This window comes from Podarcis erhardii, assembly GCF_964252035.2.
Source record: "Podarcis erhardii genome assembly, chromosome: 12".
In the NCBI taxonomy this organism is placed as follows: domain Eukaryota; kingdom Metazoa; phylum Chordata; class Lepidosauria; order Squamata; family Lacertidae; genus Podarcis; species Podarcis erhardii.
The window spans coordinates 3,867,196-3,891,751 of NC_138513.1; the positions used below are offsets into that span (position 1 = coordinate 3,867,196).

General features: G+C 49.8%; 1 protein-coding gene across 5 annotated transcripts in view; it reads right to left on the bottom strand.

The window, feature by feature from the left end:
* NBEAL2 (neurobeachin like 2) overlaps nt 1-24,556 on the bottom strand; it is a 220,973-nt gene that overhangs the window by 155,250 nt on the left and 41,167 nt on the right. The window contains exon 1 of one of the 5 annotated variants that reach the window (XM_081834114.1): nt 16,881-17,014. The exons of 3 other annotated variants lie outside the window; for them this stretch is intronic. In XM_081834114.1, coding sequence (XP_081690240.1) covers nt 16,881-16,913 — 33 coding nt within the window. In that variant the 5' untranslated portion in view covers nt 16,914-17,014. Of the gene's footprint in view, nt 1-5,407; nt 5,543-16,880; nt 17,015-24,556 lie in introns of those variants that run through there. One more of the 5 variants, XM_081834112.1, reaches the window with a different exon arrangement.

Genomic DNA, 24,556 nt, shown 5'->3' on the forward strand with positions numbered 1-24,556 from the left:
TTCAGGGCACAGAATGGCCTTCAGGTCTGCGGCTGGACCGAGTGACCTTCAGGCTAGTTTCTAGACTGGCCGTTTGCTGAAAACAAGAGCTAACATTCCGCGGTAATCTTTGTCGGCAAACACGGCGAGATGGGGCCATAACACACCGCCAGGCCCCTTCCCTATTTACAGCAAAAATCCAGACCAGAGATAAGGACGAAAATAAAGCCTAGAGATTATTGTCTTTGCCTAGTTCCCCTTTTCTCCATCGCCCCCACAAAGACCCCCCACCAAACTGCCGCTTGGATAACATGAACACGGACAGTTCTGGTTTGGAGAGCATCCGACCACTCAGCGGCTTTTTAAAGGGGTCTGCTTTAAATTAGGAACTTCTTTGGTTTTCAAAATATCCGTAAGCCGCATTTCCATACAAAAATAATAACAACAAGACTAGGAGATTCCAGCTAAATATTGGGAATAATTTTCTGATGGTAAGAGCTGTTCAACAGCGGAGGTGGTGGCAAGCAGGTTCTGTGGCGCGATAGATAGTGCATTGGACTTCTAGGCTGGGTGAAGTCATTCAAAGTTTGTGGGTTCGAGTCCCACCAGAGTCACGTTTTGTTGGGCTTCCTTCAACAAACAACAACAATAATTTATTTATACCCCACCCATCTGGCTGGGTTTCCCCAGCCACTCTGGGCGGCTTCCAACTGAATATTAAAAACAATACAGCATCAGACATTAAAAACTTCCCTAAACAGTGCCACCTTCAGATGCCTTTTAAAAGTAAAACAGTTGTTTATTCCCTTGAGGGAATTCCACAGGGCAGACGCCACCACCAAGAAGGCCCTCTTCCTGGTTCCCTGTAACTTGGCTTCTCGCAGGGAGGGAACCGCCAGAAGGCCCTCGGAGCTGGACCTCAGTGTCCGGGCTGAACTATAGGGGTGGAGACACTCCTTCAGGTATACAGGACCGAGGCCGTTTAGGGCTTGAAAGGTCAGCACCAACACTTTGAATTGTGCTCGAAAACGTACTGGGAGCCAATGAAGATCTTTCAGGACCGGTGTTATGTGGTCCCGGTGGCCGCCCCCAGTCTAGCGGCCGCATTCTGGATTAGTTGTAGTTTCTGGGTCACCTTCAAAGGTAGCCCCACATAGAGCGCATTGCAGTAGTCCAAGCGGGAGATAACCAGAGCATGCACCACTCTGGCGAGACAGTCTGCGGGCAGGGAGGGTCTCATCCTGCGTACCAGATGGAGCTGGTAGACAGCTGCCCTGGACACAGAATTGACCTGCGCCTCCATGGACAACTTTAAAAGAAGCAAAAATAAACAAATAACAGCGGAGGTGGTGGTCTCTCCTTCCTTGGAGGTTTTTAAGCAGACGTTGGATGGCCATCTGTCGTGGATGCTTTCGCTGAGATTCCTGCATTGCGGGGTCAGACTAGATGACCCTTGTGGATCCCTTACAATGCTAAAATTCTATGATTGCTGCGATACTGTCAATAGCACAAATAATCATGACAGCCCAGTGCAAAGAACATCAGGAGGGGCCCTAATTCAGCAGCCCAAGTCGTTTTGTTGCTGTTAAGACAGTTGGAAGTTGGAAACCTTTGCCTGATCTATTGCAGATCACCCAGAGATCTGTCAGTAGATCCCACTCTGCCAACCCCCAATCTCTACCTGATTCCTGTCTGCAGGGCTGGCACAACTCTGCGAAAGGGTGTCGAATTTTGCAAGTGACTATCGGGGGGGGGGGGATGGAAAATATTTTTACAGTGCATTAGGTATCTGGGAGTCCTTCTTATCATCGGATTTTTCACCGTGTCTGAGCATCTTTCTGAGCATCCTCTGGCTGGTTGTGTGCTGATGGCTTGTTGTTGTTTAGTTGTTTAGTCGTGTCCGACTCTTCGTGACCCCCTGGACCAGAGCATGCCAGGCACTCCTGTCTTCCACTACCTCCCGCAGTTTGATCAAACTCATGCTTCGAGAACACTGTCCCACCATCTCGTCCTCTGTCGTCCCCTTCTCCTTGTGCCCTCCATCTTTGCCAACATCAGGGTCTTTTCCAGGGAGTCTTCTCTTCTCATGAGGTGGCCAACGTACTGGAGCCTCAGCTTCAGGATCTGTCCTTCCAGCGAGCACTCAGGGCTGATTTCCTTCCGAATGGAGAGGTTTGATCTTCTTGCAGTCCATGGGACTCTCAAGAGTCTCCTCCAGCACCAGAATTCAAAAGCATCCATTCTTTGGCGATCAGCCTTCTTATGGTCCAGCTCTCACTTCCATACATCACTACTGGGAAAACCAGAGCTTGAACTATACGGACCTTTGTTGGCAAGGTGATGTCTCTGCCTGGACCCAAACAAGGGACTCGCTGGTTCACAGCTACACTCCACTAACTTGGCCAAGTCACACACTGATGGGAGCCACAGTCTATCTGGAGGCCAGACCAGGATGGCGAAGGCTGAAACAGAGGGCACACAACAACAACAGCACCATTGCCACATCCAGCTAACCGTTGTGCAAGCCGCAGCCAATTGCCGGGTTTGAGCGCTGCCATGCAACTCTAGGAAGAGGCGCAGGGCGGACATCTTGACTGAGAAATTCATCCCCTTCTTCTTCCTCCTCTTCCTCCCAGCTCCGAGGCTGCCAAAAGGCTCTCGGAAGAGTTTGGGGGTGAGAAATGAAGTCATCGCGAAACCACTTCCTGGCAAACACAGTTCCCTTGAAAGCCAGCGGGTGGAATCTCCTTCCAAGTTAAAAGGCGCCTGTAGAGGTCAGGGCTGTCGCCGTGCCCCTTTTAGAGTGCGAAAAATTAAAGACCCCCTCAAAACCCAATGCAGTGGATGCTCGGGTTGCGAACACGATCCGTGAGGGATGCACGTTCGCAACCCGCAACGGTGCATCTGCGCATGCGTGGGTTGTGATTCAGTGCTTCTGCACATGCGCAAAGCGCAATTTAGCGCTTCTGTGCATGTGCGACCCCTGAAACCCAGAAGTAACCCGTTCCGGTACTTCCGGCATAGCTGTCAACTTTTCCCTTTTCTTGCGAGGAATCCTATTCGGAATAAAGGAATGTCCCTTAAAAAAAGGGAAACGTTGACAGCTATGACTTGCGGGTTTTGGCGGGTCCATAACCCGAAAAAACGCAACCTGAAGCGTATGACTGTGCTGCAGTGAAGGCAAAGGGAGAGGGTATCCCCTTTGCATGAAGATGCTCTGCCTGGAGTTCATTTCCCAACATCCCCAAGGAGGGAATGGGAAGCTCCCTGGCCAGCTGCTGCCAGCCAGTGTAGACAAAACTGAGTTGGGTGGGCGAGTGGTCTGCTATAAGGCAGCTTGCTTCCGGTGATCCTAAGCTGAAACCCATCGCTGTCCACAAAGACCTCCTTTGGACTGGCAGCCTCGTCTTGCTGGGTGCAGGAATAGCTCGGTCGGCAGAGCACAAGACTCTCAATCTCAGGGATGCGGGTTCGAATCCCGGATTGGACAAAATATTCCCGCATTGTATGGGGTTGGACTAGATGACCCTCAGCGCCCTCTTCCAAGTCTATGGTTCTATCAGATCTTGAAGGCAAGCCCCAACTGCTGACTGCACTCCTGAGATCCAGAGGGAAGGTTGACTACAAGGGCAGCAGCTCAATAGCGGCCCCTGCAGGTGGAGGAGGAACGAAGGAAGAACAACCGCCACCATCTGCCCAGATGAGAACGGGCTCCTGTGCCCACCATTCATGGCTGGCTGCTGTGCCACACTAGTATATCAAGGGTTTGCCACAGCCAAATCGTTTCCCGATACTTCTCTCCCAGCCTTGGCACCCATAAAAGCTCCCAGAGGGCAGAAGAGGCGGGTGGCTGGTTCAAAAATCTGCATCTACTTCCCCATCAATTTCCTCATTCTCAATTTACCGCTTCTTTCTCTGCCTTGAGTCTAGGCTCCCAAGTCTCCCGGTTCCCGCTGGCTGTCTTGCCTTCTTCTTTAGCCACATGCAACCTCTCCAGCTGGCAGAGGCTGCGCGCGACTTTGGCAGAAACCAAGACAGCGTGCGGGATGGATCCCGCTCGCTGTCTTGACTTCCTTTTTAGCCGCAGGGCTGGGGAAGCCTGAGCTTCCCCCGACCCCAGCTCCCAGAACAGGTCTGGGAGCGGCGGCAAGGTTGCGTGCAGCCTTGCCGCCACACCCGGAGTTTGCGGGGCTGGGGGGGCACTCCAAAGGTTTGCGGATACCTGCCTGAAGCCCAAGGAGCCCAGAGGGAGACGGCACTGCGTTCCCTGGGCTGCAATCCGCAAGCCTTCAGAGCCCGGTGGGAACTCCTGCCGTGCTCCGAAGGCTTGCGGATAGCTGCCTGAAGCCTGGAGAGCGAGAGGGTTCGGTGCGCACCGACCCCTCTCGCTCTCCAGGCTTCAGCGAAAGCCTCCATTCGCCCCATAGGACGCACACATATTTCCCCTTCATTTTTGGAGGGGGAAAAGTGCGTCCCATAGAGCGAAAAATACGGTACACCTCAGTAGGATTGCCTACGATCAACTGATCATCCCAGCCAAACTGAAGATTTCCCCTTCCCTCACACAAACCGGACTGCAAGCATTCAGGCAGTTCTGTTCTCAGAGCTGCTGGAAGGTTTTTTGGTGTACGCCAGCTCAGAGGCTTCCCACCGAGAAGTGCAATGAGAGAGAGGTTGCCAATCGCGAACTGGACAAGGCCCAGCACAAGGAAGAAGGTTTGAGAGAAACACGCAGAGCTCAGGGGCAGGTCACACGCTTGGCATGCCGAACGTCCCTGAAGAGAAGCAGTCAAGAATAAACACATCCACCGAAAGTCTAAGAGCCTTCAGGGGAAGGAAGCCTCAATGTCAGCCAATTACCCATCATATCCAACGTCCACTGAAAAACCGGGTGTTAATAGGAATCAGGACTCGAACCGTGGATTTTAGACACACATCCCTGAGCATGTGCAAAGTGCCTTCCGTGCGGATGACTCTCTTAACGCAGGCAATCAAGCAGTTTCGCAATGCAGGCTAAGCACACAAGATGGGCCAGTTCTAACCCAACACCACTGAGGAGGCTTTGCAGATTAAACGGTTTATATAAATACCTTCGATATATACGTCATCAAAGTTGGAAGGGAGGCCCCCCAAGGTCATCTAGTCCAACCCGCTGCAACGCGGGAATAGGTAGCTGACCAAACCTGCAACCTTGGCGTTACCAGCAGCACGCTCTACCCAACACGGCTCAGAAACACAAACTGAAAAATCAACCGGATGCCAAAGACATGAGAGGGGTTATTTCCCAGGCAAGGGTCCTTTGGGACTCCTTGAAACATCCCGACGCAGCCGGGTCGCTTGGGAGAGAGCGGAGAGCAGGCTGGAGTCAGCTGAGACAGGTGGCTTCAGCGGCCGCTGCCAAAAAGCGGACTTTGGCGGAGGTTTTTACCTGGCTGGGCACGGCCGGGAGGTTTGGCAAACCCGCCGAGGACTCCATCGCCAGCTGGAGGAGGGAGGAGGGACAGCTAGGAAAATAGGAGCAGTCGAAAATCCATGCAGGCAGCAGGTTTCAGGTTGGTGCGAGCTCTCAGAGGTCAGATGGCGAAGGAGGTTGAGAGAGCGACGAAAACAAGAAAGCAGCTTTGACAGAGCAACACTTCTTGTGTAAAAGGAAACGTCAAGTCACTATAACCGACAAGACTTCCTTTCCGCGCTGCAAACAAACCACCGCAAAAAGAAACACACACACCACAACCTTGTCTCTTGAGAAAAAGAAACCGTGCCAAACAGAAAAAAGTCTCCTCCGCTCACACATTTTCTGGTAGCTAAATACACACACAAACGCACACATGTGCACTCCAAAAAATTTACACTCGCAAGCTCGTTCGCACATTACTTTATTGTGGATGTGAGTTGCATGCAGGGGCCGAGCTGCTTTTGAGAATTCGATTCCCTGGGTCTATTGAAAGGGACCGAGGAAATGTTTGCACATCTGAGCTGGAGACCAGCGCACTGTTTAGGAATCGTAGGTACTGAGATCCCAAAGGAGCAGAAAAGACTTTTTAATGTACGCGATGACAGCCGCACGGATGCTACTAGCCCAGAGATGGAAAGACGACAAAGTCCCTACTAGAGAAGAATGGCAAACTAGGCTGTGCTGAAATGGCAAAACTGACCCTAAAGCGCAGGAACCAAGAAGACCAGAACTTTAATAAAGAATGGGGGGGGGGGATTTACAATTTAGTTGAAAGACCACTGTAAGAAGATGAAAACATTAGCAGGATTGCAGTAACACTTTTAGCGTGGAAAATAATATGGATAAAAATGAGATACAAAAATTGGATGGTGAAATAATATGCAGTTGAAAGGGTTGATAATAGGACCCACTTTTTCTGGGATTTGATGAGTGAGAAGGACAGGGGAGTCTTTAGCAAATGCGCCGCCAGGGTACAAAAATCCGCCCAGCGCCCCCAAATCGTTGAGTATGACACACGCCACCGTTGTGAATGACAAGTGCCACCTCTGGCTCGGCGCATCTTTGGTAAATGAGAACACAAAGTCAATACATTTATTTTGTTTTTCTAGCTTGATCAAAATTATTTATTATTTCGTAACAGGTAGATAGTTAAGAGCCGAGGCCAGGCATAGGCAAACTCAGCCCTCCAGATGTTTTGGGACTACAACTCCCATCATCCCTAGCTAACAGGACCAGTGGTCAGGAATGATGGGAATTGTAGTCTCAAAACATCTGGAGGGCTGAGTTTACCTATGACTGAACTAGATTATACTCAGAATAGACCCATTCAAACGAAGGGACCCAAGTTAATTTATGTGGGTCTAGTCCAAGCGTTGGCCGTTTTGAAAGTGGGCGGTGTGTTTTGCATGTGAACTTCTGTAAAGTTGTTCCGAAGTCCTAAACTCTAGGCTGGCTAGAGATGGATGATCTATTCCTCTTAATAGATAAAGGTAAAGGGACCCCTGACCATTAGCTCCAGTCATGGCCGACTCTGGGGTTGCAGTGCTCATCTCGCTTTACTGGCCGAGGGAGCCGGCGTACAGCTTCCGGGTCACGTGGCCAGCATGACTAAGCCCCTTCTGGCGAACCAGAGCAGCGCATGGAAACGCCGTTTACCTTCCCGCCGGAGAGGTACCTATTTATCTACTTGCGCTTTGACGTGCTTTCGAACTGCTAGGTTGGCAGGAGCTGGGACTGAGCAACGGGAGCTCACCCCGTCGCGGGGATTCGAACCGCTGACCTTCTGATCGGCAAGTCCTAGGCTCTGTGGTTTAACCCACAGCGCCACCTGCGTCCCTATTCCTCTTAATACCCCACAATATTTCCTACCTAGATTTGAACCCTCACTTTATTATTCAGGGGTGATGGGAATTGTAGTCTCAAAACATCTGGAGGGCCGAGTTTCCTATGCCTGGCCTGGGCGGCTTCAGCAGTGGGCATCCCCCAGAATTCGGCACCTGGGTGCCCCTCACCTCTTGCACCCCCGAGTAAAGACGGCCCTGGATAGGAGAGGGTGGTCCAGAAACCACATGGTCCGTCCAGGTCAGGATGACAGGCAGGGTTTCAGGAGAGAGTCTTTCCTACCTATTCAGAAGGATAGGAGAGGGTGGTCCAGAAACCACGTGGTTTCTGAATAGGTAGGAAAGACTCTCTCCTGAAACCCTGCCTGTCATCCTGATCTGGACGGGCCATTGCTTTGACCCCCTAAAAAGCAACTTCCTGTGTCCCTACAAAAGAATAGCCTAGCTCTTGGTGGCTTTCAAGAACACAAGCTTCCCGGTGTTGGGGATTCGGGAATCATCTGCAACGGGCTCTTTTGACCATCACCTCTGGCACTTGACCCATGCCAATGGCCCCATTACGCAGCCGGGAACCTTGAGGACGCCCAAAGCCTGGCTATTTTGGGGCTCTCACAGTGAGCCACTAAAGCCTCAGACTCATAGGGAAGGATGGAGCATGGAATCACAGAATTGCAGTCAGTGGGGACCCCAGGGGTCATCCAGTCCAACCCCCTGCAATGCAGGAATCTTCTGCCCAACCCAGGGCTCGAACCCACAACCCTGAGGTAAACAGTCCCATGCTCTACCGGTTGAGCCATCTCAGTCCATTCCTACGTATGTACGAGATTAAAGCCTGCCAGGCTGCACATTCAGATTTCCCTTTGGCAGTGTGACACGTCCATTTTCCTGCTTAACCCAACCGTCCACACCCGGGTCTTTTCACCAAAATATTCTGCATTATTTGATGCAATTGGATTACAAGGTTTTATTTATGATTACTGAACGGCACCTACAGGGGTTGTTAAATACAGTGGTACCTCAGGTTAAGTACTTAATTCGTTCCGGAGGTCCGTACTTAACCTGAAACTGTTCTTAACCTGAAGCACCACTTTAGCTAATGGGGCCTCCTGCTGCCGCCGTGCTGCCAGAGCACGATTTCTGTTCTCAACCTGAAGCAAAGTTCTTAACCTGAAGCACTATTTCTGGGTTAGCGGAGTCTGTAACCTGAAGCGTATGTAACCTGAAGCATATGTAACCTGAGGTACTGCTGTAAACTGAAAATATTGGAGGTGGTGCCACCCCGCTTGGGCTCAAGAGCCAGGGAGGCCGTTATTCAGCGAATCTGCCTTGCCGTTTATTACAGCTTTTTAGGGTTAGTCGTTCTGGCGAGTCTTTGAGAAAGCTGGAAGAGCACAACTTGGTGGGTTGGTGGCGTTTTCCGGGAGGAGGGGGAATAAATGAAAATAAGAGCCTCCACAGAGGAGCAGCCGAAAAGCCCTTCAAAAGGAAATAACTGAAATCCTCCCTGAGGAAGTTTTGCAATTCCCTTCTCCCTCAATTCCCTGCCCTCTTGCAAGAAATTGGGCAAGAGATTGGGCAAGCAGTGATTAAACAACCTCGCTGCTCGCGAGGGGAAGGAGGGGAGCAGCCAGGTTGCAGCTTGCCTGCACCTTGCAAAATGAAATGCACATATAAACACACACCCTTTTTTCCCTTTTACAATGTCATCCTCCAAGCAGGTGGGAAGGATGAGGGCAAAGACGAAAGCAGAGCGCTGGCATTCTCACATATTTGATACAAGAGACACACAGCCTTTTCGCTGTGCAAACAACCTCCCCCAAAACTTTAAAGCCCTAAATGGCCTCGGTCCTGTATACCTGCAGGAGCATCTCCACCCCCATTGTTCTACCCGGACACTGAGGTCCAGCGCCGAGGGCCTTCTGGCGTTTCCCTACCTGCGAGAAGCGAGGTTACAGGGTACCAGGCCTTCTTGGTGGTGGCACCTGCCCTGTGGAATGCCCTCCCACCAGATGTCAAAGAGAAAAACAACTACCAGACTTTTAGAAGACATCTGAAGGCAGCCCTGTTTAGGGATGCTTTTAATGTTTGATGTATTTTAATATTTTGTTGGAAGCCTCCCAGAGTGGCTGGGGAAGCCGAGCCAAATGGGCGGGGTATTAATAATACATTGGTGCCTCCCAAGACGAAATTAATCCCTTCCGTGAGGCTCTTCGTCTAGCGGTTTTTTCGTCTTGCGAAACAAGCCCATTGACGGCTTAGCGGCTTAGCGCTATTAGCGGCTTTTAGCAGCTTAGCGGATAAGCAGATAAGCGGCTTAGTGGCTTAGAAAAAGGGGGGGGGAGGGAAAAAACCCCGCAGGAACTCGCAAGACATTTTCGTCTTGCAAAGCAAGCCCATAGGAAATTCGTTTTGCGAAGCACCTCCAAAACGGAAAACCCTTTCGTCTAGCGGGTTTTCCGTCTTGCGAGGCATTCGTCTTGCGGGGCACCACTGTAATCAATCAATAAATAATAATAATAATAATAATAATAATAATAATAATAATAATAATAATAATGTCATCCACTGCACAAAGTTCATTGCATGAGAATTTGCTTCATGGCAGTGTTAGAAACTGCCAGAAAGGTTCCCAGAGGGTCTTACCTACGATCAGCAGAAAAAATAAGCCTTTACCCCTCAGACATATAATCGAAAAGAGGTGACACGAAAGGAAAAGGAGGACGAGGAGGAGGAGGAGGGAAGAGGAAAACGAGCAATTGCTAATTATGCGAATGATGCAGTTAGATATATAAGCTCCTTAAATGGCTCCTTAAACCAAGCTTACAGCTTAAATGGAATGTCTAGTTCAGGGATTTAAAAAGCAATTATTTCATAAGTGGTGTCTCTTCGTTTCCCAATTTGATCCTTTTACATGGTTTTGCATGTACTGTGTTATTTCATGCATTGTGACTTGCAGCTATTTTTATTGACAACAGTTTCATAATTACGTACTTGTTGCAATTGTGAAGGGTGAATTTACGTTTAATTATTATCAGGCGTTTTGAGAGTTTACTGAACATCGCTTCATTTGACAAAAGTCGTTCCATTTTCAAAATGATGTTTTATTATAACTTTCTGTATCGGATCAGATTATTATAAGGCGTAAGTTCTCTGTTGTATGTTTTGCTGCCGTAAACTGCCTTGCTTAGAGCAATATGGAAAGGCAGAATAGAAACTGAAAGTGAAATGAAATTTTGGGGCAAGTCTTATTTTTCAAAGGGGAGGTTGACTGTGACTGATCATCAGTTAAACATCTGGCTAGTTCAGATTTGATACAAGAGACACACAGCCTTTTCGCCATGCAAACAACGCGGGTGGCGCTGTGGGTTAAAAGACAGAGCCTAGGACTTGCCGATCAGAAGGTCGGCGGTTCGAATCCCCGTGACGGGGTGAGCTCCCGTTGCTCGGTCCCTGCTCCTGCCCACCTAGCAGTTCGAAAGCATGTCAAAGTGCAAGTAGATAAATAGGTACCCCTCCGGCGGGAAGGTAAACGGTGTTTCCGTGCGCTGCTCTGGTTCGCCACAAGTGGCTTTGTCATGCTGGCCACATGACCTGGAAGCTGTACGCTGGCTCCCTCGGCCAATAAAGCGAGATGAGCGCCGCAACCCCAGAGTTGGTCACGACTGGACCTAACGGTCAGGGGTCCATTTACCATTTACTAGTTCAGATTGCTAACTTCAGCTCAGTTCAGAACTTTGAGAACCGAAAGAAGAAATGTCCCTTGATCCAGAGACAGGTCATGTATCTACTGGCCTATTCCGACCTCTTTTTCTTAATGGCGACAAGGACCATTCATAATGCAGGGATATGCAAAGTTATGCAAAGACAAGCGACAACAATTATCTATAAAGGTGTTCGCTACGTTGTCCCCCTTTCCAACCCTGCAATTCTGATTCTATTACCCTGGTTCAGCTTTAAAATCTGCGCTAAGGATATGGAACTGGAAGGTGGGGGACTTTATTCGGCCCTCCCTCCGAAGAGGAAGAAAAAGTCCCGCTTGGGCTTGGCAAACCAGGATCTGAAAGAACCAGCGGTCCTTTCAATTCTTTCAGCGAAAACGCTCTCCCCACCGCTTCCTCTGCTGCCTCCGTCCAAAAACAAAAGACGCAGGTTCCTGCTTTCGGTAGCTCTCAGACGCCTCAGCGGCTGCCTATAGATAATACGCAAATGTCTTGTACCGCCGGGCTGGCCTTACAGAGCGGAAGGACATGAATCAGAGCAGGTGAAATGAGCGATGCAAACCTCACCCGTACGGTGATTCCTTTTCATGGAGGAACTGATGAAAGGCCTGGAAACGATGCCTTATGAGGAACGGCTAAGGGAGCTGGGCATGTTTAGCCTGGAGAAGAGGAGGTTAAGGGGTGATATGATAGCCATGTTCAAATATATAAAAGGATGTCACCTAGAGGAGGGAGAAAGGTTGTTTTCTGCTGCTCCAGAGAAGCGGACACGGAGCAATGGCTCCAAACTACAAGAAAGAAGATTCCACCTAAACATTAGGAAGAACTTCCTGACAGTAAGAGCTGTTCGACAGTGGAATTTGCTGCCAAGGAGTGTGGTGGAGTCTCCTTCTTTGGAGGTCTTTAAGCAGAGGCTTGACAACCATATGTCAGGAGTGCTCTGATGGTGTTTCCTGCTTGGCAGGGGGTTGGACTCCATGGCCCTTGTGGCCTCTTCCAACTCTAGGATTCTATGATCCAGCAGTTCTCAAACTGTATTGTGTTGTTGTGTTGTTGTGTGTGAGAGCACTAGAAGGGGGTGGGACAAGATCCTAAGGGGCTGTGTGTGTGTGTGTGTGTGTGTGTGTGTGTAAGTTTCCAGCCAAGCTTCTAGCAGCGAATAAAACTCACATTCCCTAGATATGCGCATCAGAAACCGAGATAAGATAAGCTAATTCCCAAATGGCACCTTAAACCTAGTTTGTGGTCGCTGTTTCCCCCCTCTGCCATGGCATTTACAGTCATACCTCAGGTTACAGACGCTTCAAGTTGTGTTTTTTCGGGTTATGAACCCGCCGAAACCCGGAAGCATTGGAACGGGTTACTTCTGGGTTTCGGCAATCGCACATGCGCAGAAACGCTAGATTGCACTTTGCACATGCGCAGAAACGCCGAATCGCAACCGTGCATGCGCAGACACGCCGCTGTGGGTTGCGAACATGCCTCCCGCATGGATCACGTTCACAACCCGAACGTCCACTGTATTGCTATTACAGTCGTACCTTGGTTGTCGAACGCCCTGGAACTCGGACATTTTGGCTCCCGAACACCGCAAACCTGGAAGCGATTGTTCCAGTTTGCAAAGAACGTTCTTTTGGAACCCGGACGTCCGACAGGGCTTCCGCAGCTTATGATTGGCCTGCAGGAGCTTCCTGAGGCCAATCAGAAGCCGCAATTTAGTTTCCGAACGTTTCTTCATTGTAGTATAGATAGCATCAAGATAAATTATAATAATAATAATATAATAATAATAATTTATTATTTATACCCCGCCCATCTGGCTGGGTTTCCCCAGCCACTCTGGGTGGCTTCGAACAAAAAATTAAAATACAATAGTCTGTTAAACATTAAAAGCTTCCCTAAACAGGGCTGCCTTCAGATGTCTTCTAAAAGTCAGGTAGTTGTTTATTTCCTTGACATCTGATGAGAGGGCGTTTCACAGGGCAGGTGCCACCACCGAGAAGGCCCTCTGCCTGGTTCCCTGTAACCTCACTTCTCGAAGGGAGGGAACTGCCAGAAGGCCCTTGGCGCTGGACCTCGGTGTCTGGGCAGAACGATGTGGGTGGAGACGCTCCTTCAGGTATACAGGACCGAGGCTGTTTAGGGCTTGAAAGGTCAGCACCAACACTTTGAATTGTGTTCGGAAACATACAGGGAGCCAGTGCCTGCCTCGGCTGCAGTGTGCGAACATTTTGGCTGTGGTTACTAATCCCAGCCTGGCACCCGCAGGAAAGGGAACTGAGAACAGATACTTCTGAGCCCCTCCTAAAACCGCACACAGAGAAGTGGAACCAGGCTGAAGAAGCACCTATTCTTCACTTGGGCTTCTCCTCATTCCACCCACCTGATGCTCAGTGTTAGAAATTAGCCAGGAGCCAGGTGTGTTTTGCGACTGGCACTGGTCCAATTGCGACCACATAGAGATCTCTGGGTGCCCAATTGCCGACTGACATCTCCATCTGGCTGGCCCTTCCAGCTTTCGTAAGCAGGTCAGCAGAAGAGCTCATTTATTGCAATTATATCCCACCCTTTTCTCCAAGGCAGGGTTCAGCAAACTTTTTCAGCCGGTCCACCGTCCCTCAGACCTTGTGGGGGGCCGGACTATGTTTTGAAAAAAATAAATGAAGGAATTCCTATGCCCCACAAATAACCCAGAAGTGCATTTGAAATAAAAGGACACATTCTACTCATGTAAAAACACGCTGGTTCCTGGACCATCCGCGGGCCGCATTGAGAAGGCGATTGGGCTGGATCCGGCCTCCGGGCCTTAGTTTGCCTGCCCATGGTTTTGTTTCATATTTTGTGTTCTTACTTTGCAATTTTATGTTGTGCACGCCCTGTGATCTTCAGATGAAGGGCAGTACACAAATTAAATACTACTACTACAACAACGAGGGGCGCGGGTGGCGCTGTGGGTTAAACCACAGAGCCTAGGGCTTGCCGATCAGAAGGTCGGCGGTTCGAATCCCTGTGACGGGGTGAGCTCCTGTTGCTCGGTCCCTGCTCCTGCCAAGCTAGCAGTTCGAAAGCACATCATGGTGCAAGTAGATAAATAGGTACCGCTCCGGTGGGAAGGTAAACGGCGTTTCCGTGTGCTGCTCTGGTTCACCAGAAGCAGCTTAGTCCTGCTGGCCACATGACCTGGAAGCTGTACGCCGGCTCCCTCGGCGAATAAAGCGAGATGAGCGCCGCAACCCCAGAGTCGGTCACGACTGGACCTAATGGTCAGGGGTCCCTTTACCTTTACCTTACTACAACAAAATAATAATATTATTAATAATAAATGATAATGATAAAGATAATAGATTCAGTAAGCACCCCTCCCTGCCCTATCTGTAGAAGCCAGGAGTCGAACCACAGACCTTCTGCACACAAAACAGATGCCCAACCTACTGATCTACAGGCCTGCCTTCCCCTTGCGAGAGTAGAAACCCAATTCACACAACTGCACGAAGGAAGGACCTCAGATTTCTTTATGTGAAGCTGCCTTAACTTCCGTTTAGATTCAAAATGTCTGCAGCAAATGTGCAGCATCTGAGAAACGCACTGCCCCAGGACGACAATCAGGACAGGCGATCCCAAATTCTTCCCTAGGAAAGAGGCTCTATTCTGGTTCATTCATCTGATTCATACGCTCTCCTTTAGCCAAAGACCTCGGGCCGGTGTGAAGCAATAAAAACGTAATTTACGCAGCATAACGACAGAAGCAGGCAGACCTGTGCCAGTCACAAAATGCGCCGGGGGAATTTCAAAAACTGGTTGGACTCCAGTTCCTGAATCTGACCCATCCAGCATGGCCAAGGTGCTGATGGAAGTCCAAAGGCATTTGAAGTCCCCCATTCCTGGTTTAACAGTTGTCCAGGGGTGACATCTGTCCAGGGGGGGGGGCGAGGAACTGAGGCCCCCAAAATTTTCAAGGAGTCGGCCAGGCACCCTCAATATTCTGCGGCGGTGTCCGTCGGGCTTACCTGTGGCCGCAACAAGCATCTTTGGGGCTTCCCGTGGCCATGACAGGCCCTTCTGGGCCTCATCCTGCTACATGATATCTCACACACATGCCGACACCCCCCCCCAAAAAAACCGCCACAACCTGCATTATGAGACGGAGGCATTGCCGTCTGGTAGTGAAAACTTTCTAGTGCAGCCACAAAATTAAAAGACACCTGCTTCTTGGGAGAAAAGCAATGACAAACCTAGACAGCATCTGGGTCCAGGCAGAGACATCACCGTGCCAACAAAGGTCTGTATAGTTAAAGCTATGGTTTTCCCAGTAGTGATGTATGGAAGTGAGAGCTGGACCATAAAGAAGGCTGATCGCCGAAGAATGGATGCTTTTGAATTCTGGTGCTGGAGCAGACTCTTGAGAGTCCCATGGACTGCAAGAAGATCAGACCTCTCCATTCTGAAGGAAATCAGCCCTGAGTGCTCACTGGAAGGACAGATCCTGAAGCTGCGGCTCCAAGACTTTGGCCACCTCATGAGAAGAGAAGACTCCCTGGAAGATGGAGGGCACAAGGAGAAGGGGACGGCAGAGGACAAGATGGTTGGACAGTGTTCTAGAAGCTACCAGCATGAGTTTGACCAAACTGCGGGAGGCAGTGGAAGACAGGAGTGCCTGGTGTGCTCTGGTCCAGGGGGTCACGAAGAGTCGGACACGACTAAACGACTAAACAACAACAACAAACATTTTCAATCTAGGAGATACAACAACAACCAAAACAGCCATAAAGGCATCCCACTAGGAAATGCAGGAGAGGAATACAGAAAATACAGGGGAACAAAGGAACGAAACAGAGAGAAGTAGTACAGTTAACAACATAGACCCAAAAAACGAAAAAGCTTCTCGACAATTCCTTTGAAGGGTGAAGTCCTGATTGGCAATGGTTCTCAACCTGTGGGTCCCCAGATGTTGTTGGACTACAACTCCCATCTTCCCTGACCACTGGTCATGCTGGCTAGGAATGATGGGAGTTGTAGTCCAACAACACCTGCGGACCCACAGGTTGAGAAACACTGGTTAGGGGCTGTTAGGGCTCCAACCAGCATGCGGACATCCCAGCCCTGTGATTGCCCGGGAGACCTTATATACGCCCTGGGAGAGCTTCGTAGGCAGAGCGCAAGACTCTTAATCTCAAGGTTGTGGGTTTCAGTCCCGCTTTGGGCCAAAGTTTCCTGCAATGCAGTTGGTTGGACTAGATGACCCACAGGGCCATCTCTACGGTTCTTTGAAACCTTCCACGGGAACCCCACCTGCGCCAGCCCCGGTCTTAGAAATTGTGCCACCTCTCTGCAGTTTGGCACCCTATACAGTGGTACCTCGGGTTAAGTACTTAATTTGTTCCGGAGGTCCGTACTTAACCTGAAACTGTTCTTAACCTGAAGCACCACTTTAGCTAATGGGGCCTCCCGCTGCCGCCGGAGCATGATTTCTGTTCTCATCCTGAAGCAAAGTTCTTAACCTGAAGCACTATTTCTAGGTTAGCGGAGTCTGTAACCTGAAGCGTCTGTAACCCGAGGTACCACTGTACCTCCATTCAGGTGGGTGCCATTGCCATTCTCAGAGAAGAACGGACAAGTTAATGGATAGCTCTATCCCCTCTTTTTCTAGAAAAACAGCTCTGCTTCCATCCTCTTTTTTACCAGCTTCTGTCACAGGATTTCACCACAGATACAGACCACAGCCTCCAAACAGTTGCCTCTTATCCGATGAATCCACAAAACTTAGCCTCAATTTCATTAGGATCATCTGCTTGAGAGCATCCTCGCCCTGACCCAAACCAAACATCTGGCCCCCACCCAAGAAACGCAGGGGGAAATTTGGCCCAGAAAGTACAGGCTGCTCCTTACCACGCGCCCCGGATCCAGGCCGCCCGAGTTCATCCTCTCATCACTGGCCACAGCCACTCGGAAGAGGCCACCTTAACCGGCTCATCTCCTCTCTCCCTTCCCAGGAGACGGGGTGTGGTTTAGGGCCGCGCCGCGAACGGGAAGAGCATGCGCAGCACTCAGAAATGCATGCTCAGGCACAGCCACATGGCCAGGCCCCAATTACACCTGTGGGATTTTTGGAGAGGTGCCCGAACCCCAGTGTTACGCCCTTTCCCCCCCCCTTAAGTTCTTGAAGCAAGCAAAAAGGGAAGGCGATTTAAACCGGCGTGAAATACGTGAAATACTTTCCTCTAAGGTCTGGGCGCAAGCCTTCCTGCGCTGACAAGTCTGAGCAGGGAACGGGGAGGGCAGGCGGGTGAACACCCCCCCTCCGTCATCAAGCAACACACATGCCTTCTTGCATTTCCTGCTCCTACAGTAGCAGCTGATCGACATAACCATTTCCCTACCCTTGCAAAGCCTGTTTGGCTGCTCCCGGGCCAGGGAGATTTATTAACCTGATTTAATATTCTGGCAAGAGAGAAAGAGAGAGGATCGGCTCCAGGAAAGGCCACGTTTTTTGGCTTTTTAAGGGAGGGGTAGACGCCACACCGCAGCCGAATCTAACCTCCTAATATTATCACTACTGTGCCCACACTTAGGCTCGGAGTTTGCGTTTGTGAATACATTATTCATACAACCAGGGTTAGGAACTCAGATATACAGTTGTACCTCTGGTTGCAAACGGGATCCGTTCCGGAGGCCCGTTCGCAACATGAAAAGACCGCACCCCACAGCGGTGTGTCTGCGCATGCGCGGGTTGCGATTCGCCGCTTCTGCCCATGCGCGTGACGTCATTTTGCGCGTCTGCGCATGCACGAGCGGCAAAACCCGGAAGTAACCCTTTCTGGTACTTCCGGGTCGCCGCGGGACGTAACCTGAAAGAACCAGGCAGAGGGCCTTCTCGGTGGTGGCGCCCACCCTGTGGAACACCCTCCCTTCAAATGTGAAGGAAATAAGCAGCCATCACCTCAGAGCCATAGGCACATTTGGTCCTCAGGAATTGAACTTACAGCTCTCCCCAAGTTGCTGGGTGCTGAGACTGAGCAAAAGCTTTCTGCCACCCGATTATGAAGTACAGTCGTAGCTCGGAAGCCGAACAGAATCTGTTCCGGTAGCCCATCCAGCTTCCAAAATGTTCGGAAGCCAAAGCTTCAGTTATTCGGAAGCCCTGTTGGATGTTCAGGTTCTGAAAATCGTTCGAAAACCCGGAACGCTCACTTCCGGGTTTCGATTGTTGGGGAACCGATCTGTTCAGGAGCCAAAGTATTTGAGATCCTTTGTTGGTACAGTGGTACCTCGGATTACATACGCTTCAGGTTACATACGCTTCAGGTTACAGACTCCGCTAACCCAGAAAGAGTACCTCAGGTTAAGAACTTTGCTTCAGGATGAGAACAGAAATCGCACGGCGATGCCACCGCGGCAGCAGGAGGCCCCATTAGCTAAAGTGGTGCTTCAGGTTAAGAACAGTTTCAGGTTAAGAACGGACCTCCGGAACGAATTAAGTACTTAACCCGAGGTACCACTGTATCTTCATGAACTTACCTAAAAAGATAAAGAAAACAAAAGACTGAGTTGAGCATTGAAAAATCCATTGAAACCAGGCATTATAAGTTCAGCTTAGGTTGGGTAGTTCGCAAGTCTCTGTGGGCTTTGCACAAGGTTTCGTATTTTTCTCAGAATATTGATAAAGAACGTAGAATTATTTTGGTCATTATTGTGTGCATATTGGTCGCCAGCATGTTGCATGAGTCGTACTGCTTCTATCAGCAGCACACGTTGCATTTTTCTAGTAGTAGTGTCTGATGAAACGGCAAAGAGCAGCCCAAGGGCTTGCAGGAACGCGTGTGTCTCCTGAACTTGCTGCACCTCCTTGGTGCAAATCGAGGGCAGACGAGCCGGCTGAGAGCTTTTGAATCGGCAACCCTTACTCCCCGTCGCTCCTCGGTCTTCTGAGCATTCTGTTCCTTTGCCTCGGGAGGAAATTGATTTTTGTGGCTGTCGCAGATTCTCCTCCTGAGAGGGGTCTGGGGGGAGAACAATTTAATCTGCTTCTGAGATGAAAGAGATACCTGCCTTCCCCGCTGAGGAAGGGGCCGGGATGCTGGGCTGAGACAAGGCGCAAGGTTATCTCTCAGCTGTGGATTCTTGGACATAGAAGGGATTCATCTCTGGTGCAGAGAAAAACAGATTAAATTGTTCTCCCTTTGGGGCTGACGCCAATGTCACGTCTGTGCCTTTTTAAAATCTGCCAATCATACAGCAAAGGTGTTTGTCAATTGCTTCCATCAGTACTTATTAATGTCTTGGATCTGGTACTGATGAAGAGCTTGCTGCCATCATGATGATTATTATTGTTATTTAAAAGTTACAAATTGTTAACGGAGAAATCTGAGGGCTCCCTTTGACAAAAAAACAAGGACACCAGCCAGGAATACCAGAGCGAAACAGCAGCCAGTAGGGCTTGGTCTTTATTGAAGTCTGTGGCGACAGGATTCCTACCTTCCACAAGGTGGAACAAGATGGAAGCCCCGAACAAAAGAGAACCCAAACTTTTATTAACTGCTAATCTCCATGTTCATGGGACACAGGTGGCGCTGTGGGTTAAACCACAGAGCCTAGGACTTGCTGATCAGAAGGTCGGCAGTTCGAATCCCCGTGACGGCGTGAGCTCCCGTTGCTCAGTTCCAGCTCCTGCCCACCTAGCAGTTCGAAAGCACATCCAAGTGCAAGTAGATAAATAGGTACCACTCCAGCGGGAAGGTAAACGGCGTTTCCGTGTGCTGCTCTGGTTCGCCAGAAGCGGCTTAGTCCTGCTGGCCACATGACCCGGAAGCTGTACGCCGGCTCCCTCGGCCGGTAAAGTGAGATAAGCGCCGCAACCCCAGAGTACTTAACCCGAGGTACCACTCTAGCGTGGTGACTGAAAATTGACAACGGAGAGCCTGCAACTTGTTGAAATTCTCAGGAGCTGCACAACTCTTAAAAGGAGAGTTGCACTTTGCAAGATGCAGCTGGCTATCACTAGGCCAATCCAACAACCTGCTCATCTGTTATCTGCCGCTTCCATTCTCTACAACCCCTTGCAATTTGCCTGCATTAGGAATAGACACCCCTCATAAACAAACAAGCACATTTCCTTTACATCTGCTGCACATTAAAACTGATCTGCCCAGCAACCAAGAAGCCTTTTGCCTGGACCGGAACGGTGAGCAAAGTTATCCATTAAAGAAGCACTGTAGCAGAAAGTGAGCCTCTTGCTATACCGTATTTTTTGCTCTATAAGACTCACTTTTTCCCTCCTAAAAAGTAAGGGGAAATGTGTGTGCGCAGCTATCCCAGAAGCCAGAACAGCAAGAGGGATTGCTGCTTTCACTGCGCAGCGATCTCTCTTGCTGTTCTGGCTTCTGAGATTCAGAATATTTTTTTTCTTGTTTCCCTCCTCCAAAAACTAGGTGCGTCTTATGGCGTGGTGCGTCTTATAGAGCGAAAAATACGGTATGTTCTTTGACAAGATCTTAAAAAATATACCCCCCTTCTTGGACATAATGATAAACTTTGCTGTAAACCAACAGGTTCTATTGGCTAGAACGGCCTATGCAGGAAATATTCTTATTTAGGAAATACATACAGCAGGACATGAGAAACCATTTTTAGAAAAGAAAGGGAAAACCCAATGAATTTGGCCTTTTTTTCTTGACGACGCAAAGGACTGACTTTTTGAGGCAATCCTTTTACCACACGCTCTCTCTAAATTTGGCAGATGGGCAGAGACCCAGGAAAAGTCGCTTTGCGGACAGGCCACGGGCTGCTGGTTTTGAAAGTTCACTTACAATATTTCGGTGATGTTCACAACAGCCCTGAAAGGTAGGTGAGAATGCCAGGATGGAGGCCTTCCAAGCTTGCATGCCAAGCATACAGCTACAGTAGTACCTCATGTTACGTTTGCTTCAGGTTGAGCGTTTTCTAGTTGCGTCCCGCGGCGACCCGGAAGTACTGGAAAGGCTTACTTCCGGGTTTCGCCTATCTCGCATGCGCACAAAACGATGTCACGCGCATGCGCAGAAGCAGCAAATCGCGACCCGCGCACGTGCAGACGCTGGGAACGTTCCTTTCAGCTTGCGAATGGGCCTCCGGAACAGATCCCGTTCGCAACCAGAGGTACCACTGTACAGTGGTAGCTTGGTTCTCAAACTCAATCCGTTCCGGGAGCCTGTTCCAAAACCAAAGCGTTCCAAAACCAAGGCACGCTTTCCCATAGAAAGCAATGCAAAACAGATTAATCCACTCCATAATTTTAAAAACAACCCCTAAAACAGCAATTTGACATGGATTTTAACGAGACCTCTGATCCATAAAATGAAAGCGATAAACAATGTACTGCATGTACAACCAATCCATCAGTAGCTGAACTGGGTTCCACACAGTCACAAAAACAATACCAAAAAGAACCGCAAAAACAAAAATGCAAAATAAATAGCAAAAACAGAGAGACCTCAGGAGCACGTTCGGCTTCCAAAAAAAGTTCGCAAACTGGAACACTTACTTCCAGGTTCGCGGGGTTTGGTTCCAATTTGCTTGAGTACCATGGTTGTGGGCAAATTCCATTCGCCAGGGGCAATACCTCAATGCCTTCCACATGCAACGTGTTCGGAAAATTTCGGGCATCACACGGCAGGACAGTCTCAATAATAATATAATAATAGTAATTTATTATTTACACCCCACTGATTTGGCTGGGCCTCCCCAGCCACTCTGGGGGGCTTCCAACCAAATATTAAAATACAGTAATACATCAAACTTTAAAAGCTTCCCTAAAGAGGGCTGCCTTCAAATGTCTTCTAAAAGTCTGGTAGTTGTTGTTCTCTTTGACATCTGGTGGGAGGGCGTTCCACAGGGTGGGCGCCACCACCGAAAATGCTCTCTGCCTGGTTCCCTGTAACTTGGCTTCTCGCAGGGAGGGAACCGCCAGAAGGCCCTTTGCGCTGGACCTCAGCATCCGGGCAGAACGATGGGGGTGGAGACGCTCCTTCAGGTCTACTGGGCCTTTGAGGCCATTTAGGGCTTTAAAAGTCAGCGCCAACACTTTGAATTGTACTCGAAAATGTACTGGGAGCCAATGTAGGTCTTTCAAGACAGGCGTTATGTGGTCTCAGCGGCTGCTCCCAGTCACCAGTCTGGCTGCCGCATTCTGGATTAGTTGTAGTTTCTGGGTCACCTTCAAAGGTAGCCCCACATAGAGCGCATGGCAGTAGTCCAAGCGGGAGATAACCAGAGCATGCACCACTCTGGTGAGACAGTGTGCAGGCAGGCAGGGCCTCATCCTGCGTACCAGATGGAGCCGGTAAACAGCTGCCCTGGACACAGAACTGACCTGTGCCTCCATGGACAGCTTTGAGTCCAAAATGACTCCCAGGCTGCACCCCTGGTCCTTCAGGGGCACAGTTACCCCATTCAGGACCAGGGAGTGCTCCACACCTGCCCGCCTCCTGCCCCCCAAAACAGTACTTCTGTTTTGTCAGGATTCAACTTCAAACTGTTAGCCACCATCCATCCTCCAACCGCCTCCAGACACTCATGCAGGACTTTCACCGCCTTCACTGGTTTTGATTAAAAAGAGAGGTAGAGCTGGGTATCATCTCAAGCAAAGCAAGCCCACATTCCCATGCAATAAGGTCTCAGCAACATCTGCACTGGTCATGCCCATGAAATGGAACATGGCAGGATTCCCCAAGCGACAGCAGGAGCCATCACTCCCATCCAGTGGCAGGCAGTTCTGTAGTTCCACTGCTCTTCCTTTTATCGGTCCTAAAAAATTCAATTTCATTGGAGGCAACAGCGAGACAAGAGACCCTCCAATCTCACAACGTCACAGGCCGCAGAGAGGAACACCAAAAGTTCCAGAAAGAAAAAAATTGGGGGGGGGGGAGGAATAAAGGAAAGCAGGGAACTGATCCCAAGGAGCTCAGCCCTGCCCTTGTTCAATATTGACCCTGGGATTAAGGCGCTGTTCATTGTTCCCATCTCCAGTAGGCGGAGGGGAAGGGGGGCGGCAACGGCAAGCGATGCCCCCCCTTTCTGTTTGCTCCCCCCCCCCAGGCAGCTGTTCCGGTTGCCAAGGAAACTGGGTCCCGACTGCATCCGAAATGCTCATTTGTACCTGGAAGACGAGAGATAATATGTGTGTTTGTGTTGATTCGCACCTGGTGCATGAATGAGCTGGTGGTTCAGGGTCCCTAAATGGGACCCTGTGGAGGTTAGCAGAGTGGGGTGGGGAATAACTATTTTTATTTAAACCATAATGGGATGGAAGCAATTCGCAGGGAGGCTGAAATATAAGCAGCATGTCTTATGAGGCTCCCCCATTTGATTTCTGGAAGGAAGACAAACCAAAAGAATGGCAGGCAGACATTCAACAGATGTGGCGTACTGCAGTCTTTAAAAAAGTTGCCTCCAGCCCGGAAATGACAACTAATCCAGAATGTGGCAGCTAGACTGGGAGCGGCCGCCGAGACCATATAACACCAGTCCTGAAAGACCTACAATGGCTCCCAGTACGTTTCTGAGCACAGTTCAAAGTGTTGGTGCTGACCTTGAAAGCCTTCAATGGCCTCGGTCCAGTATATCTGAAGGAGCATCTCTACCTCCATCGTTCTGCCCGGACACTGAGGTCCAGCACCGAGGGCCTTCTGGCGGTTCCCTCCCTGCGAGAAGTGAGGTTACAGGGAAGCAGGCAGAGGGCCTTCTCGGTAGTGGCACCCGCCCTGTGGAACGCATTCCCACCAGATGTCAAGGAAATAAGTAACTATCTGACTTTTAGAAGACATCTGAAGACAAACTTCAGGGAAGTTTTTAATGTTGGATATTTTATCATGTTTTTAATATTCTGTTGGGAGCTGCCCAGAGTGACTAGGGAAACTCAGCCAGATGGGCAAGGTATAAATAAAATTATTATTATTATTATTATTATTATTATTATTATTATTATTATTATTAACACAAGCACCTCCTTACCCTTTTTGGCTGGCTCTAGGTTTTGGGGACCTCTAGGTGAACGTTGGTGGTGCTGTGGGTTAAACCACAGAGCCTAGGATTTGTCGATCACAAGGTCGGTGGTTCGAATCCCCGCGACAGGGTGAGCTCTCATTGCTCAGTCCCAGCTCCTGCCATACTAGCAGTTTGAAAGCACGTCAAAGTGCAAGTAGATAAACAGGTACTGCTCCGGTGGGAAGGTAAACGGCATTTCCGTGCGCTGCTCTGGTTTGCCAGAAGCGGCTTAGTCATGCTGGCCACATGACCCGGAAGCTGTACGCTGGCTTCTTCGGCCAATAAAGCGAGATGAGCACCACAACCCCAGAGTCGGACACAACTGGACCTAATGGTCAGGGGTCCCTTTACCTTTAGGTGAAAATGACCCCCCCCACGCACACACCTTCTCACAGCTGGGGCTATTGCCCCCTTCACTCGCCTCTCCTTGTGGGCAGGGCTTAAACCCGCTTTGATTTCTAGGGCCAAACCACCTGCGAGTGGCACCCAAGCGGGGTACGGTTTTCTTGCCCAGGGAGGGAGCAGTTTCTGGCAAGTCGGGGGAA